The sequence below is a fragment of the Chelonoidis abingdonii genome, chromosome 1 (assembly GCF_003597395.2).
Source record: "Chelonoidis abingdonii isolate Lonesome George chromosome 1, CheloAbing_2.0, whole genome shotgun sequence".
In the NCBI taxonomy this organism is placed as follows: Eukaryota; Metazoa; Chordata; order Testudines; family Testudinidae; genus Chelonoidis; species Chelonoidis abingdonii.
The window spans coordinates 352,872,981-352,890,978 of record NC_133769.1 but is presented as its reverse complement, the minus strand read 5'-3'; the positions used below and the strand labels follow the sequence as shown (position 1 = coordinate 352,890,978).

Below are 17,998 nucleotides of genomic sequence, written 5' to 3'. Positions count from 1 at the left end.
GCACTGCTTGAGCATAATTTCTGTGAATCACTGTTTTTGGAGCTACGCCTCAGCCAAAACAACCTGAGGTTATTTACCTGTAACTAAATGTTCTTTGAGATGCGTGGTCCCTATCTGTATTCTACTGAGGGGTTACGTGCATGCACCATGTGCCTGGAGCCAGAGCTTTTGAAAGTAGTACTGTTCGGCAGTCTGCGCATGTGCGCTGTGTAGCCTTGTGGTCTCACTCCAGATGATAAAGGGTGCGGCGGGCTGCTGGCATCTCTAGTTCCTCCGCTACTGCAGAGCTATTGACTCCACAGCAGAGGGGAAGGAGGGTGGGTTTCAAATACAGATAGGGACCACACATCTCCAAGAACATTCAGTTACAGATAAGTAACTTTGTTTTCTTCGAGTGATGGTCCCTATTGTATTCCACTGAGGGTGATTAACGAGCAGTACTTATGTCGGAGGATGGTGCGAGGAGCCTGTGGAATGGATGACTGCTGCTCTGAACAAAGCGTTTTTGCAGAATCATGCACTAGAGCATAGTGCATCAAAAAAAAGTGTGTACTGAACTCCATGCGGCCATCTTACATATGTCTGCGAGAGGCACATTGTGGAGTGTAGCTGTAGTTGATGCTTGCACTCTTGTGGAATGGGCCCAAATCCTTTCAGATGGAATTGACAGAAGTGCATAATGCACCCTGAGACCCACTTGGAAATTCTCTGGGTGGAAATGGCTTGTCCCTTCATTCTCTCCACTATGGCAACAAAAAACCTGGGAGATTTCTGAAAGGGCTTTGTTTGCTCAAGATAAAAAGCCAATGCCCTTCAAACATGTAACAAATGAAGCCTTCTTTCCTTGTTCAAGGCATGAGGTTTGGGGAAGAAAGTAGATAAAAGTGTATGGGTTGAGTGAGGTGGATTTGGGAAACCATCTTCAGAAGGAACTTGGGGTGGAATTGTAGAGAGACCTTGTCTTTATGAAAAGTGGTGAAGGGGGTTAGCCATCATGGCTCCCAGTTTGCTAACCCTCCTAGCTGATGAAAATGGCGATGGGGAAGGCGACTTTCATGGAAAGGAGAGAGAGCAGGCATAGGTTTGAAGATGGTGATCAGTAAGGTGAGGACTAGTTAAGGTCCTTTTGGAGGTGATAAGTTGAATGGGACAGTATTTTCAATGGAAGAGCCTTCCAGAACTGCACAGTTAAAGAGCGGGTGAAGATTGAATGACCATCTATTAGCAGATGAAAGGCGCCTATGGCTGCTGCACACTCTCTAATGGAACTGGCGGTCAGTCCTAAGTCCTTCAGATAAAGGAAATATTCCAGGAGTAGTGGGATGCCCACTGCTTCAGAGACAAGGCCCCGTTTGGTAGCCCAGGAAGTGAAATGCCCACCTGGCTTGATACAAGTGCTTTGTGGACTTCTTCCTGCTGCTTGAGATGACATCTCATGCCACCATACAGCATTCCTGCACTAGTGGAGGTATGCATTCAAAAACCAAGCCAAGAGTGAAAAGTGTGTGTGTGGGGGATTGTCTGAGTCTGCCATTGTGTTGAGTCAGCAGCTCTGGGAATGTTCAAAGTGTGAGTGGAGGGTGCTTCGATATTCAGGAGGAGCAGATGCCACAAATCAGCAAGGCCAAAATGGGGCTATCAGGAAGGTTGTTGCCTTCTGCTGTCTGATCTTGTGAATCACTTGCAGTAAGGGCGGGAAGGCATAATTTGTCTGGTCCAAGCAATTGAGGACTAGGGCGTCCCCGTGATTGAATTCCAACCCCTCCCCTCCAACAATATTGGGTACATTTGGTATTGTTATGGGATGCAAAAAGATCCCTCACCAGGGTTCCCCATTGGTCAAAGATGTCCATGATTACAGAGTCATGCAACTCCCATTTGTGGTTGGTTGCAAAGTTTCTGCTGAGAGCATCAGTAATCGCATTCTGGATGCCCGACAGGTAGGCTGCTGTCAAAATAATATGGTGTGTGATGCACCATACCCAAAGGTGGATAGCTTCTGCACACAGGGCTCGGATCGTGTCCCCCTTGTTTATGTAGAAAACTGTGGTGGTGTCTTGACATGACAAGAATGCGTTGGTTTTGGATGGTTGGCAGGAACGCCTAGCAAGCTTTGCGTATTGCCTGGATTTCCAATAAGTTTATCTGCATCCTGCACTTTCATGCTGTCCAGGTGCTTTGTGTCATGCAATTGTTATGTAAAGCCTCTGCTCAAATGCGATATGTGAAAGGGAATGTCTGGCAGTAATATGGGCACTGGAAGTAGGGGCGGCGGTGGTGGGAGATAATCCAATTATTCAGAGCACCCACACCCCCTTAATATATACACCGTCAGGAAACCCCACCCGAGCAGGAGTAAATAACTCAAGGATGGCTCAGTGGACCCTGGCCTTGGTAAATCAAGGAATCCAATACCAAAATACCCCAGGTGCTGGGCAACTACCAGGGGTCTTGCTTCAGACAAAAGGGGCAAAACATGAGTGTCTTGTGCCAGAGACCAATCCAGTGCCAATGGATTGGGTAACCTCAATAGAGCAAGCACAGAGCCTAACAGCACCGGCCAACATTTACTTTTCAGATGGGGCAGCTTGGGTACAAGAGGGAAAAAAACACATACAGAGCACAGTAATAAATCTGGAAGTCAGTAGTGAGTTTGGCCCCAAGGGCTGGCACAGCTGGCTGAATTAAAGGCATTGGTGGAGTCATGTCTGGGACCCTCGGTGGTCTTTTCAGATTCTCAGTATGTGTTAGGAGGATTGACTAAATGGATGCCACAATGGGCCAGCAGTGACTGGAGAAGTGCTGACGGGAAGGAGTCGGTCCATCATAAGGACTGGGAGGGTGTGAACCATTGGGTCCCGCTAACCCTAACCAATTGTTAGTAGGGTATGTTAAAGGTCATCAAACTGCAGACTTGTCAATGGGAGCCCTTCTCAACAACAAAGTGGATGGTTTAGCAAGAACACCTGTGGTGGCTACTGTCACCACATGAGGGGCCCTGCGTCAGCAGTTGAACCAAGATGGACACCCAGAGGGCCACCCAGTAATAGTACCAGCACAGTGGGATCGACAGGAAATTATATGTTGGTCCCATGCGTTGGCCCACGAAGGTGTGGAAGGGACTCTGCAACGAGCTAGAGACATAGCCTGCTGGCCAGGACAGCGACAGGACATGACCAATTGGGTACAGAATTGTTTTACATGTGCTGCTTTTAACCCATGTCAATCAGGGGAATCCAAGGATCAGCTGCCTTCAGGTCATCAGTGAGAGCTGGGAAGTCCGTGGGTTCGCCTCCAGGAAGATTTTATTGAAGGGTTACCACCCAGGGAAGGAGGATGTACCTCGCTTTTGGTGATAGTGGATATGTTTTCGGGATGGGTAGAAGTGTTCCCCATGAAAACCCATAGTGCCGAAAAAACAGCTAAGGTTCTGTTCAAGGAGATCATTTGTAGATATGGATCTCCCAAGGTAATTGATTCGGAGAGGGAACTCTACTTTGTGTTGGTGCTCTGGAAGGCATTGTTGGATGCTTTTGGAATACAGCGGAAGCTGCATATTCCTAGGCACCCTCATAGCTCTGGGCAGGTGGTGCGTATGAATCGTACCATCAAAGCAGCCTTGTCTAAAGTCCTGTCAGAGAAGGGGGGGCCTGGACTAAACATTTGACTTAGTGTTAGCCGTAATCAGGAGCAGATCCCGGTACAGTAGCTCAGTGACGCCTTTCCAATTAATGTTTGGACAACCAATGCACCTTATGCGATCACAATCAGTCCCCTCCCCATCCGACCCCACCAGTCCAGAACTGATCCAATGGTATAAATTTCTAAGGGAGGAACTTCCTCAAGCTGTTCAGCTCATGCAGCGAACAATGAAACAGGCTCAGGAAAAAATGGACAAGAGGCGACAGAAACCACTCACAGGACAGGTGGGTGATCAGGTAATGTATATGAAATGGAACACTAAGCCCCTCCAAGCAAGGTGGGAGGGGCTGTTTACTATTTGTAATATGGGGAGCGATACAGTGTTCCAAACTGACCAAGTCCCTCAGGAAAAGTGGGTCCATCGGGGATAGCTCAAGCATGTAGAGGAGACGACCCCAACTCCATGTACAGTTTACAATGTTTAAGTCCTTTTCACAGCTTTTTTTTTTTTTGTTAAGAGCAACAGAAAAAGCCAGTACCAAATGAAGAACAACTGAAATGTACTATGGTGCATCATCGTAACAAACCTTCTATGTTGTTTCATGTTCTGTTTTGTGTTTCATGTTTTATGTTTGTTTTGTAGTGCTTGTCTCATTGCTAGCATTATGGTGTGTGGTGTTTGGGAAGAGGGAAGACACCATATTGGGCAAGCAATAGCAACAAACCATTCTCACAGCCCTCTAACTCCAGCTAGACCCCTCCCTCTCCTTACCCCTCCATCTCCTGCCAAATTGTCAGTCACATACCTATCCCTATGGTGGCCACCTCCATCCAAAAGCCTGTGATAACCACCCCCTTTAACAATCGTTTACCTCCCCACCAAATGTTCTGATTTTCATCTAAACGTTGTACATAAAAAGGGCTGTTCGACGCTCACTGTTACATCCTCCAGTCAATATTTTGATATGTATTTCTGTTACTGTGGACATGCTACGTGTAATGAAAATCCGGAATTGTTCTGGCAGTTGAAGCACTGGCATGGATGAGTGGAGGCAAGCCATCCCCCTTTGAATGGTCACCACAATTTGGGGTGACCAAGGGGCAGGAAATGTTACGTAAAGCCTCTGCTCAAATGCCATTGTAAGATCTGTAACTTGTATCATTAAAAGCAGCAGAGAATCCTGTGGCACCTTATAGAGGTTTAAACCTCTGTTAGTCTATAAAGTGCCACAGGATTCTTTGCTGCTTTTACAGATCCAGACTAACACGGCTACCCCTCTGATACTTGTATCATTAAGTTCTGCAACTTTTTTGCAGACTTTGTAACTTAAGTTACTGTTAGCATAGCCTTTTAAGTTTTGTAATCTTTGCAAGCTCTGTAACCTTTTCAAGTTACCACTTGTATGAACTTCCAAGCTGTGTAATATCCCATCACACAATCAGAGAAAGTGTGAACAAGGGAGTGTATGTGGGACTTGGTGGAGAGGAACTGCAAGGAGAAAGGATCCCGGAGCCAGGTGTGTCTAATATAATCTGCCCTGAGAAGGCAATCATGGAGTGCTGTAAAGAAAAGAATCACCTGGTATGCATGATAGGAACTGGTCTGGGAATGCTTCTCGGTGACAGAAAGGAAACTCAGTGTACGTGACACGAGCCACCCAGTTCCAAAATAAGAGGAAGAAGGCATGCACACAAGCCCCGGGCTTCTTGACCTGCTCAACAGCCTGGATTCGTGACCACAGGCGGACACACCAGATCTACCACGCTTCGGCTTCTCGGCCTCCATGCTGTCTCTGGTAACTCTCTGCCTGTGTAAGTGTGTGGGTGCATGAGGGTATGAGTGCCGTGAATGCGTGCGTGTATGAATAAGCTCCATCTCTTTTCTATCTGACCTAACAGCGGCATTGTAATAAAACTAATACAAGTGACTCTGGGTTGGTTTTTAGGGGAACAGAGGAAACAGCAATCACCGATGTGGGAGCCCCAGCCTGTGAGGGATGCATCATATAATTGTCATGGTGGGCAAGGATGGGAGGAAGCTCATCCCTGATTAGATTTGTAGTGGGTTCATCCACCGCTGGAGAGAGGAGAATTCTTCTGATGACATGTGGAGCAGTGTGCGTGTGGATAAATGCATGGGGGAGTAGACCCTTTGTAGCCAGAGATGAAGGCAGTGCAGGTGTAGGCAAGTGAAGGGTGTGACATATATACAGGTTGCCATGTGTGGAAGATACCAAAGTGATTAATCTGTCCTTGTCTGGAATCTTTCCCTTGGTAGATAAGCTCAAGCAGAAGTCTTGTCTTATGAGAGCTCCTATGAACTCCAGGGATTGCGTAGGATTTAAAGTTGATTATTTGACGTTGACACTGACCCCCGGGGAGGAGAGGAGAAGCCGCAGTTGGGATGTCAACTCCTAGGCTGCTTCTTTGTAAAGTGTTGCTATCAGCCAGTCATCTAGAGAGGGAAAATCAAGGATCCCTTGACATCCGAGATAGGCTGCCATTACCAAGAAAACTTTTGTGAATATTTGTGGGGCAGTGGTGAGTCCTAATGGTAGGACCCTGTATCGAAGATGCCAAGTCCCCACCTTCAACCTCAGGAACATTCTAAGATGTGGGTGTATACCGATATCTTGTATATCTATCAACCAGATGCCCTTTTTTTAAGGAGGGAATGATCGTTGCAAGTGTGACGACACAACATCTTGGTTTGGAAATTGAGCAGTTGAGGCGGAGATCCAATATCGGTCTGTGGAGTTCACTGCTGAAGCATGGATCTGGTGAGTAACTTGCCTTTGTCCAACATTGCCTGGAGTGGATTGTGATCCTGTGATGGTAGTTTGTCTGCAAACTCTGGCAATCACCCATAGTTCATGAAATCATATTTGGCCATCAAGGCTAAGCAGTTTAAAATATGAAACTGGAGTCCACTGAGAAGACCTTTCTGCCCATGAGGTCCATTCTCTTACCTGTTGTATCCGATGGGGAGGAGGCATTTTTTGAAATGTTCTGACACTGCCTGGATAAAGAATGAGTTTGGTGGAGGATGAGAAAACAGAAAGCCTGACCCTTTGGTGGGGACATAGTATCTCTTCAGCCCCCTTTGAGGCGGGTGGACACAGGGCTGAGGTGTGTCATACTTTGTGTACGAGCTGGAAGATGGCATTGTTGATTGGCAAGACCACTCTCGCCAGTACCGAAGATGTCAAGCAGGTGGCAATGACGGTCTTGCACCTCCTCTAAGGGAATCTGAAGAGTGTTAGCTATTTTCTGCAGCAATTCTTGGAACTGGCAATAGCCATCAGGTGGGGAGAAAGGGATCGAAGTGGCGGCTGCATCCAGGGAAGATGAGGGATGCCTCTTTGGATCTATCAGTACTGTTGGAGTTGGGCTAATCAGTGCATCATCCAGTGCTATGTTGGAGCACCTACTTGACAAGGATTGCGGTGGTGAAGTGGGGGAGTACTCCCAGAGCGAGTGGGACTGTTTGGAGGGTGAATATTGTGGCCACAAGCTCCAGTATGGCCAACCCAGTTGACCCTGCTGTTGTGTAGCCTGAGACAACAGTGCCCGAAACCAACTCTGCAGGTAAGGCAAGGTGGGGAATGTTGCCATTGGAACTTTCGAGTAGTCATGCTTCTGGAATGGGAGCGGTGGACTGTGTTGGCCATCCGTATCATCTGAATCAGAAGAATCAGAAACCTCACCAAATGGTGGTGCAATCAGGACTGTCAGAATGGGAGTCAGCAGGAGCGTAACAGGTGAAGGGTCCTTTCAACTTGGTGACCAGATAGGTGGTCCTGAACATTGAAGTCCCTTCGGTGCAAATAACTTGTGGGGATCCAGGACGCCTCAGAGTCTCCCAAGGGTCAATGGCATCCATTCTGCTGGAGGAATCAGTATTGGGAGCACGTGTCTGGAGATGGATGGTTCGCGGGATGCTGGCAAAGTCGCCAGGTCTATGATTGGTACTGGTGGATTCAGTGATCAAGGCAGTCATTTCTTCTTGTGAAACTTGGAACATGTGTATCCTTCAGGGCTGGAACTCATGGATGGTTCTGAGTCCTTAGATTTGGAGAAAGACTTACTGCCATGCTTATGTACTTGCTTCCTTTGTTCACGGCTGGGCCCCAGCATGAGATTCTTAGCACTGATACTAGCAGAGCCTGATGGGGGTTCCGTGACAGAGGAGGCGCTCTTCGCCTGTTCAGGCCAATGTATGGGGGGTGGGGGGGCTCCGTGGCTAGGTTCTGATGTCAATCCCATGGCAGACTCTATATGGTGTTTCCTGAGATGGAGAGTCCAGTTCTCCCAAATACAACAGGTAAGGAGAGACAGATACTGCACCTGGACCACAATGTGGGCTTCCCCTAAGGAGGGAAGAGGTAAAGTTTGGCAGGAAACACCACTGAAGCCACGTCTCAACTCCTAAATCTGGTATGAAAGGAAGAATCGAACAGAAAACAAAAAGTAAATGCAGAACAACTAAGAAATCTAAACTACTAAGAGTACTAAGGATAGTTCTGAGAAATGCTTCACAAGGACAACGGGAAGAGAAGCTCTGACTTGGACCAGCGGTGGTGTGAAGGAACTGGAGATGCTGGCAACACACCATGTCCTTTATCGCCTCAGGCAAGACCACGAGTTGGCACAGGGCGCATATGCGGACCACCAAACAGTACTACTTTCAAAAGCTCTGACTCTGAGTGCGTGGTGCATGCGTATAACCCCTCAGTGGAATACAATAGGGACTATCACTTGAAGAAATCACGTTATTCAGGGTTTCCAGTCACATACTATAAAACTCCTTCAGCAATAATGCGGGTCTAACATATATAATTAATGAACTGGCTCTGTAAGCTCCAAGAAAAAATTAAGTTCTGCATGGTTAGGGAGCTCCTGGCAAGCTTCAAATGTGATGTGTTTTGCAACTGACTCTTCCGGGTTTTGCACTTAGAGTAGATACAGTGAAGACATGTCATATCTAACAAAGCACCTAGCAGGAGTACAACGCCCCCGTGCGATACTAACTTGTTTACTGTATTATGAATATCACTACAGAACTATATGTTTCCAAGAAAATAGAACTGTTTCTTTAAATGATCTTTCACTTTATAAAAACCACCATCTCCCCAGAATAGTGAGCAATACCTAAGTTGTTTTACAAGAAATCCTGGAGAGAGAGCTCTGCAAAGGGATCCTTTCCTGAGGCTCTGTGAGGACTCTGACTGGAAGGGCTGGATGCTGCAGACAGCTGGTAGAGAAGACGACAGAGAGAGGGAAAAGAAAGAAAAAAGGTCTCAGCATGACAGAATATGAAAGCAGAAAATGTAATGAAAGGGGGAGGGATCTAAAAAAAGGCATTCTGGACAGAAATGGATTATTAAAACCAGACATTTGGTTGCATGGGAAGCTGAAGACCTGTTTGCTGGTATGTGTAATGTGGAAACAAGCTGGGTGTTATCCTACTCTTGGTATAGGGAACATTTCTGGGTGGAGCGTCCACCAAGTTCACGATACTTCACACTTACATAGTGATTTTCTCCTTCAAAGCACTTTACAAACATTAGGCCTAGTGACACCCACACTAAAAGACAGGCTAATATTCTTCCCATTGTAGAGCTAGGCAAACCAAGGCAAAGAGATTACAAGGCTTGCTCATTGTCACAACAGGAATGTCAGCAGTGGGGTTAGAATTCAGGAATTCCCTTTGTCCATGCAGAGCCACCACAGGGAAAGCAATGGCATCTGCCAGTGGCATCTCGTTTTACAATCTACACATTGACCAACTGTATTTGTGGCTGTGAACAACATGCTAGCAGCCTATATTTCATTAGACTCTGTCCCTGTTCTAAACTCCAGTGTGAGTTTAACAGAATAGGGTTTAGTAATAGATTGTAGTATTAAGATATCTATGTAGCCAAGGCCTAAACAGTAAATTGTACTATTTGACTACATTGGTTTAGAAATCAGAATCAGTGCAAACCTCTTGCGCAGTGGACACTTATTCAGTTTCAAGTGTGTTTTACAAAATGTCAATTAAGTTTATACCTTCCCGACAAACTACATCAATAGGGACTCTCTCAAACTGAACCAAGTGTCCACTACCAAAGGGGATCGCACCGATTTAACTAAATCAGCATCTAAGCCAATTGAATTAAATCTGCATCGTTTTTGTGCATAGACAAGACCAGACAATGTTTTTAGTAATTTAAAGGTACTTTTTAAAATGCTGTCTCTAAACTCTTGCTTAGAGAGGGAAGGGATAGCTCAGTTGTTTAAGCACTGGCCTGCTAAACCCAGTGTTGTGAGTTCAATCCTTAAGGGGCTCACTTAGGGATCTGGGGCAAAATCAGTACTTGGTCCTGCTAGTGAAGGCAGGGGGCTGGACTTGATGACCTTTCAGGGTCCCTTCCAGCTCTATGAGATAGGTATGTCTCCATATATATTCCCCTGTAGAAGCAGGAATTCTAGAACATCTCTTCTTACTGGAAAGGGCTAAGGATCTACAAGTTCTAGTAGCTGTAGTAACTAAATCTCTTTTCTGGATTCCCAGACACTGACATTGTCAACCAATTAAATCCTTATTAGTTTTCAACTATAGTATATATTGATCACAAACCCTCCTCTTCACTAATGATGTGTATTATCTCCTTACATTCACTCCACAGTTATGTGCACTTTTGCTGATATAAAGTGCTTGGGTCACTTACAACATAGGAAGATGGGAAATGCCACACTAGATCAGACCAGTGGTCCACCTAGCCCAGAATCCTGTCTCTGGTAGTGGTCAATACCAACTGTTGCAGGGTAAGATGCAAAAAACCATGAAAGAAGGCAGTTGTGGAATAACTTGCCCACAAAGAGAGTTGTTTCCTGAACCCCACTACTAGAAGTTGGTTTATGTCTCTTCCAAAACTCTTGGGCTTCTTAAAAATCTTACTATTAGAATTCTGGATATTCTTGTTACTATACTAAAGTCTACACCTTTTTTGAATCCTGCTAAACAGTGATCTCATGGCAATGAGTTCCACAGGTTAGCTGTACATTGCCAGAATGCATTTTGCTTTTATGGTTTTAAATCTGTCACCTTTCAGTTTCATTGAATGTTCCCTTGTGCTTAATTATGAGAAAGAGTGAACAGTTGTCCTGATCCCCCTTCTCTATATAATCCACTATTTTGTTTAATTATCATGCCCCCCTTCAGCTGCAATCAATTTTTTCACTCTATTACTCTGAGTGTTTCCATGTCTAATTCTTATTGTCCATCTCTCTATGCTCCCCATCCCACCTCTATTACTGCAATATCCTTTTTGGAATGGGCTGACCAGAACTGAACATAGTAGTAAGTCCAGCTAAGGAAATACCATTGATTTACTATTTTCCATATCTTCCATCCCACTGTTTAATGCATCCTGATACTGTTGGCTTTTTTGACCATTGCTGCACATAAAGAGGTCTTCACTAAGCTGTCCATGATACCCAGATCTTTTCCCTAAGTTTCAAAGCTAATTTAGAAACCAGTTAGGCATATGTAGTTCACACTATTCCTATGTGAATAACTTTGCATTTGTCAACACTGAGTTTCATCTGCCATTGTTCTGTTCATTTGCTTAGAATCATAGAATATCAGTGTTGGAAGGGACCTCAGGAGGTCACCTAGTCCAATCTCCTGCTCAAAGCAGGACCAATCCCCAACTAAATCATCCCAGCCAGGGCTTTGTCAAGCCGGGCCTTAAAAACCTCTTTGCCCTTCTGAAGTTACTGTTTTTGTCAGTCTTTACTCAATTAAATTGTGTCATCTGCAAGTTTTGCCACCATACCGTTCACCCTCTTTTCATTGTAAAACATACTACACAATGTACTCCCGTCCTAACACAGAACCTTGAGGCATCCTGCTGTTTAACTTTTACCATGAGGAAAATTGATGATTCTTATTCTCTGCCTGTTACAGAGGCAAAGTACTGACACCATGTAAGTTTCCTGGTACCTTTGCTTCTCTAAAAGTGTTGAAGGTCATGATTTGAGAAACACTGGTTTAAACGGCAAAGAAATTAACTCTAAATCTTGTCCAGTTTAATTAGTTTCTATGCAAATCACTGAAGTCCCCAAATATTACAATTTACCAGACCTAGTTAGATGGTCAATATATGTTGGTTGCACTGACCTCCAGGGCAGTGGTATGCACCCTGTCTAATTTCTAGGATTTTTACTGGCAGCAACTGTGATGGAAGTGGCCAGAGACAAGTGAAGTGCAGTTGGTGCTTGTGCCTTTTTTACTACTGTTTGAAGAATAAAGACGATCTGAAAGGTTTGAATAAAAACAAAAATATTTTCCATTTTATTCTTTTGCTTTTCTTATAGGCAACAGGAATATCAAGTCTGGTCTTCCCGGATTTTGCTAGAATACTGTGTAGTGAATCTTTTCACCCCTTACTTCAAGAGAAGGGGAGTTCAATTTTTAACCAAGATATCCTGGCTCCAATGTGTTCATTAGTCAATGAAGTTTCATAGGTATAAAACCAACTAATAAAACAGTCTAAAAACAGTCTAAGTAAAAATCACTTTCTTGCTTAATTACTCAGCTTACATTGTTTTGACTGATGTCAGACTTTCTTCACTTCTCCAGTCACCAGAATCTTTCAGGAAATATAAAATATAATTTTCTAAAATAAACTGGGGGAAAAAGTGTTTTGGGGAGAATAGGTCCCCATGCTCTCCCCCGCCCCCAAAGGCACTTTTAAGAACAAATAATTCTAAACCCCAACATTTTGCTTGATTGCTATTTCATCTAATAGTAAGATCAGTACTATTATCTATTAAAAACTGAAACATTTTTGTTAATGGGCCAATAATTAGATAGGCATATTGCCCAAACAATTGATTAATGAGTGGCCTTATGGTGACTACTTTGAAGCGGTTTTCCAAGTGCTGTATAGAACGTAAAAGCCAGAATAGATATTTGGATTAGTGTGCTTTAAGGGAAGAGGAATGGAGGAAAGGATACAAGGTTGTGAAAAATGAACATACAAATGGACAGGGAAAGCGGGAGCAAAGTTTTCAAGGTATTTGTCTAATACCTCTTGTGACCAAAAGCAGTGGGTATCACCGTCAGGCACTGACTGTGGCCTAGTATGCATCAAACAGCTTATTTTAAAACACAATAAATTGTTAACAAGCTATACATCTCACTTCAGAGCAATCCAATTGTGCAACTCAGCTAACAAAACCACTGCCAACATATCACCAAAAAAGGATCTTATGAAAACTAAGCCCAAATATAGAAATGATCATTGAAACTCTAAATATACAATCTTTCTAGTGTAACAGACTATTATAGTCAAACTCAGGAATTATTTAAGTATCTATAGCCAACACTGTCCCTATTTAGCATGGTGAAGAGGCTCCCACTTTCCTTCTAAGATTTTATTGATCTCAGACTTATTTAAAACTCAGCAACTGCAAACAGATGTGATTGGGCCAGTGTCAAACTCTCCTTAGTTGCACAGTAAATGCCTTACAAAATAATATGTTTTCAGTAAAATCAAGAGTTTCTGAAGGAACTGCAACTCCTAATGTTTTGTCTATATGACCCCAACACTAAAATGTAAATAAAAATTCTCATGCCAAACTTGTGCCTCTTCACACATTAAGTATTCTCAAACTAGGGTGAGGTCAATCTTTCTGTATTGGTTTTATCATCCTACCTACTGTGATTTTTGAAAAAAAGAAAGTCACTAAAAAGGTAATGGGGTCAGTTAGACCCTTCAATGTTAACCACTGGGGAAAATGAAAGTACTACACTTCCAAGGTCTTCGGAAATCTATTGGATTCCAAACGTACAAAAATTTAAGTAAACCAAGATAAGCAAACCAGTGCCTTTTCTTTCTTTAAGTATTCTCAGAGCATGATGAGAACAATGTTAGCACTGGTTTTGTCTGTATATCTGTTGTGGTTTTAGCATAGCAAAAAAAAGTCACTCAAAAAGTTATTGGGGTCAGTTAGACCTCAAATTAATTACGCGGGTATTCCAGCATCGGATTGTTTTTATTTTGATGCAGCAGTTATGATATGAGTACATGACTCTTTCAGCACTATTTTCCCCATAGTTTCAGTGGTTTTTGTTTTTCAAAAAAATGCAACAAAAGGGTCTTGGGGATTTGCAATAACGCAGATAACATCTGCCTCACATATTATCACGTATTATCATATTAGTCTCCAGAAGAGACCATCAAACTGATTTTCTGGGACACCTATGCTTGCTAGGATGAGTCTTCTGGGGAAGCCACAATTGTCAATATATTTTTTGGCAAACCCACATTTGGCAGACGCTTTTGCTGGGACAAAGATTCACCATTGCATTGCACGTGAACATTGCATGTCTGAATGCACATATAGTTTGGATTTTGCTGAATCACACGTGGCATAACAAATCTTTGAGTAAGACCAGGCTGTTTCCCAGGGACCTGGGTACAGAAATGGTGAAGACCCTGGTGCAGGAGATAATCACTGCAGCCTTGCCTCAGGGCTCTAGGGAAGAAATGTCTAGTGTGCTGGTCACAGATCCAGAGACTGAAAAACACATCAAAAATGCAATCTGTCAAAAACATCCTGGGGTCAGTTAAGCCCAACATAAACGCTGTGCAGTGTGCTGCTTAATCTATCGAAGTTTTAACTTGTTCATAGTTTTATAGTTCACTAGTTATAAAAAAGTCAGTTTTAAATGCATCCATGTGTTTTACCCCCCAGTTCTAACATACTGTGGGTCTCCAAGACCCCAATACAGAAATAGCTGTGTGAGGGTTAAAGGAAACCTACACATCACCAGATTAAGCACACTGCCCACTTGCAACTGCATTCTCTCATTCCCCGCTCCCCCTGCTTTATGGCAGTCGGGGGGTCTCAATCCAGTCCCAAGACCTGCAATGTCGGTGGGAATGGGTGGGTTGCACTTTTAACAGTTCACAATAAATCTAAAAGCATGTTTACTCTAGAACTGAATTCATTCAAGTGACAGAATAAATGTGCAAGAAGTAAAGTTTGCTTCTGCTTTTAAAAGGATAGTCTATTTGAAATTTAGTGAAGTAGAAAACGAAATACACCTATCTTTGAGGCGCCCTGATAGCCACATTTTCCTATTTTAAAAAACATTTCTTTCCATCCTTAATGCTGCATAAAAGATCCATAGAGATGTTGACTGACTAGACGGGAGAACTGTGATAGTGATTATACACAGAGGGCTGTTATATGCCCAAAAGAAACAATGAAAGGGAAAACAGTTCTTCACAAAAACAGTTCACCACATAACTATCTAACAGTATCCCTCCCAGATCATCGGGTCTTCTTTTACCCCAAAGTCCCCACTTCAAAGAGGTGAGGCTGAATGTGAACATAGCTACTCTGATCAACCTAGAATGAGGGGCAAAGCACTGCAATATGATGTGAGGCCCTTCTTGATGAGCACTGCCGCCGCAGCGGTCCTAAACACAAGGAGCAAGGAAACCAAATAGAATCACTACATCAGCAATATTAACAGTGGCAGACAGACATCTAATAGCTGTAATTTAAAAATATGGATACTTTGTGTATAGGCACATTTTATTTACACACACGTATTTCTCTGTATGTGGCAACACATTACCCCATGTTACATAATACAGTACATCTATATTTAAATGGCCCATCATGATCAATGGTAAAAAGGCAAAGTTCTCTGCAACAAAAGGAGTATGCTATAGCCCCTCCCACCCCCCGATCACTACTTTCAGATAAAAGAAAAAAGCTAGCTCTGTTAACCAAAAAGCTCATTTACACAAAAATTTAGAGCTTCAGCATTTATTCCCACTAGCCTGTGAAGATCAGACATCCCTAAATTTAGATGTCCTTTAATATTATGGAGGTGGACATGACTTCCCCAAAGCAACCTCTCTTGTTTTAGAGTCCTCTCAAAGGTTGGAACAAGAGCACAGGAAAACTTTTCCCTTAGAGCCTCTCATTCAAAATTCTATCTTAACTTGAATAAGAGGATGAGATTTCTTATGAGATGGAAATGTGCCCTGGACTAAAATACAGAAGTGGCATAGATCAGGAGAAAAAAGGGTACAAACCCAACTCCAATACTTATTTGCCTGTACTCGCTTTTCAAAGCAAGGCTTCCATCAGACAAGCTAATATAAATACTGAAGGGGATAATATACTGGCTTCCTTTTCACTCATATGTCTACAATGGAGTACAGAAGCAGCCAGTGTGTGACAGATTAATCAGATGATGTCTCTATTTGGTACAATCCTTTACTCAAAATTGAAAGTAAAGATTTTTTTTTTTTTAAACTGCCAACACAAACTAGGTATCCTTTACGTACGTACATACAATATGACATGAATCTATCCCCCATGGGTGATAGGGACACAAAAAAACTTGGGAAGAGACAATGTTTGGCAGAAGTGGGGATCCATCCAGACATTAAAAATCTGCACATTAGTTCTCTGAGCCCAAGACTGGTTTAGAGGTGCTGGCCAGCTTTAACCTCTGCAGTTAACATAGGCGAGTGAGTACATTCAGTATACTCAGAAAAGGGGTCAGTATAATCTCTGGGAGGCATGGGGAGAATGTGGTTCCTAGAATTCGTAAGTCAGGATTACACTGTGTCACAAGATGCTGAAATCTTTCACAGATTTGCAAAGCCAAGATTGGGTGCCCAGATTTGATCTCTGGAATTACCTGCAATTTTGACACACATTGCTATAATAAAAGGGCTTACGCTATATCAGCCTTGGGTTATTTTACTTGTGAAAAGTATGAGTTTAAGAGTACAAGAGGTAGCATTGGAGTGCAATTCAGGAGTCTGGCATGAAATATGTTTGCATAATGATGTGTGTACAAGAGAAGCTGCAATGAATAACATGAGGGTGAAACACAGTGGAACACAACCTTAGTGATTAAAGGGGATGCATAAAAGACTAAAAATAGTTACTATCACCATTCATCTAAAAAAAAAAGGGAAGACAGACATCAATCACCACCTCCTCCAGGGACTGACCCTTGAGAATGCCATCCTTTTACTTTACTTTTGCAAAACAGGAATTTGTTGACACAAAGTTTGAATAAGCAGCTGAGAAGCAATCCCTTTTCTATATAGCACAATGGAAATGGACTCCACATGCCACCACACTACAGGACAAAACCATCATTACAACAAACAGTGAGGGTGTAAATAAGACACCAAACTGTGTGTGACCTGGCTATCAACCAATTTCCAGGATCATGTAAATATAAATATTTTGGATTTATACTCACCTGTGCTCCTGAAACGGGGCCAAAAGGGTTTGGTGGTCTCATGATAGGTTGGCTGTATATTAAAGTTGGTTGCGTCATTACTGGTACACCTCCCATCTGTGCTGGCTAAAAAAATCCAGAACAGCATAGAATTACAAAACAAAGTTAAACACATTGGGGGTAGGAGGGTTGGGGTGGGGTGAAGAGTAACTCTTCGCATTTGGCCTGATAAAATCGGAAAGGACTTCTGAAACTGGACTATAAACTGAGGGTCCCTAAAAATGAACATTGCAGCATAGATGCTGAAGCTTTTTCTATGTAATCTTCCCCCAAAACGTTTGGGGCATTGAAGCAGCTGTTTATAATATATGAAGAAATTGTGTTAGCACCACAAACATGCTGACCACAAACATTGAGGCTTTAACAGAGTTCTCCCCTCTCCATTATGTTGGAGGTACTAGAAAGCAGAAGTCACCTTACACAACATGGGTATTTAAACATGCCATTGTTGTGGCTGTTTTCCACTTTCAAGAACTGATGAAATATGTATATAAAATCAAGATAATGAGTTAATTCCCAATTTGTCTGACCGAGAAGTCTAGGTTTTCTGAAGAAAATACTGTCAGGTTAGAGTTCAGATGTAAAACTCACACATGTGGTAACACCTTTTCTTTTCTTTTTTCTTAATTAATTCTAATTTTATTTCTCCCCACATCAATGTTGGGTGTTGTTGCATTTCACTCAGTCATGACAATAAAAATGTGTGGATCAATTTTGCTCTTTTTTTTTTAACAATATTGACCTAACTATGGGTGTTTACATTACAGTTCAGCCACCACTTAGTGGAAAAAAAGACGGTTACTCACCTTTGTAACTGTTGTTCTTTGAGATATGTTGCTCATATCCATTCCAGTTAGGTGTGCGCGCGCCGCGTGCACGTTCGTCGGAGAAACTTTTACCCTAGCAACACTCGGTGGGCTGGCAGGTCGCCCCCTGGAGTGGCGCCACTATGGTACCTGATATATACCCCTGCCGACCCAACCGCTCCTCAGTTCCTTCTTGCCGGCTACTCCGACAGTG

At 43.2% G+C, this 17,998-nt stretch overlaps 1 protein-coding gene across 9 annotated transcripts in view; it reads right to left on the bottom strand.

Annotated features, from left to right (window-relative positions):
• Positions 1-17,998, bottom strand: part of PICALM (phosphatidylinositol binding clathrin assembly protein) — a 93,424-nt gene that overhangs the window by 2,230 nt on the left and 73,196 nt on the right. For 6 of the 9 annotated variants that reach the window (XM_032779014.2, XM_032779015.2, XM_032779017.2 and 3 more), the window contains 2 exons: positions 16,940-17,044; positions 8,794-8,896 (listed from right to left, as the gene is read on the bottom strand). In XM_032779014.2, coding sequence (XP_032634905.1) covers positions 8,804-8,896; positions 16,940-17,044 — 198 coding nt within the window. In that variant the 3' untranslated portion in view covers positions 8,794-8,803. Of the gene's footprint in view, positions 1-8,793; positions 8,897-16,939; positions 17,045-17,998 lie in introns of those variants that run through there. The other 3 variants (XR_012655059.1, XR_012655060.1, XM_032779016.2) reach the window with 2 other exon arrangements.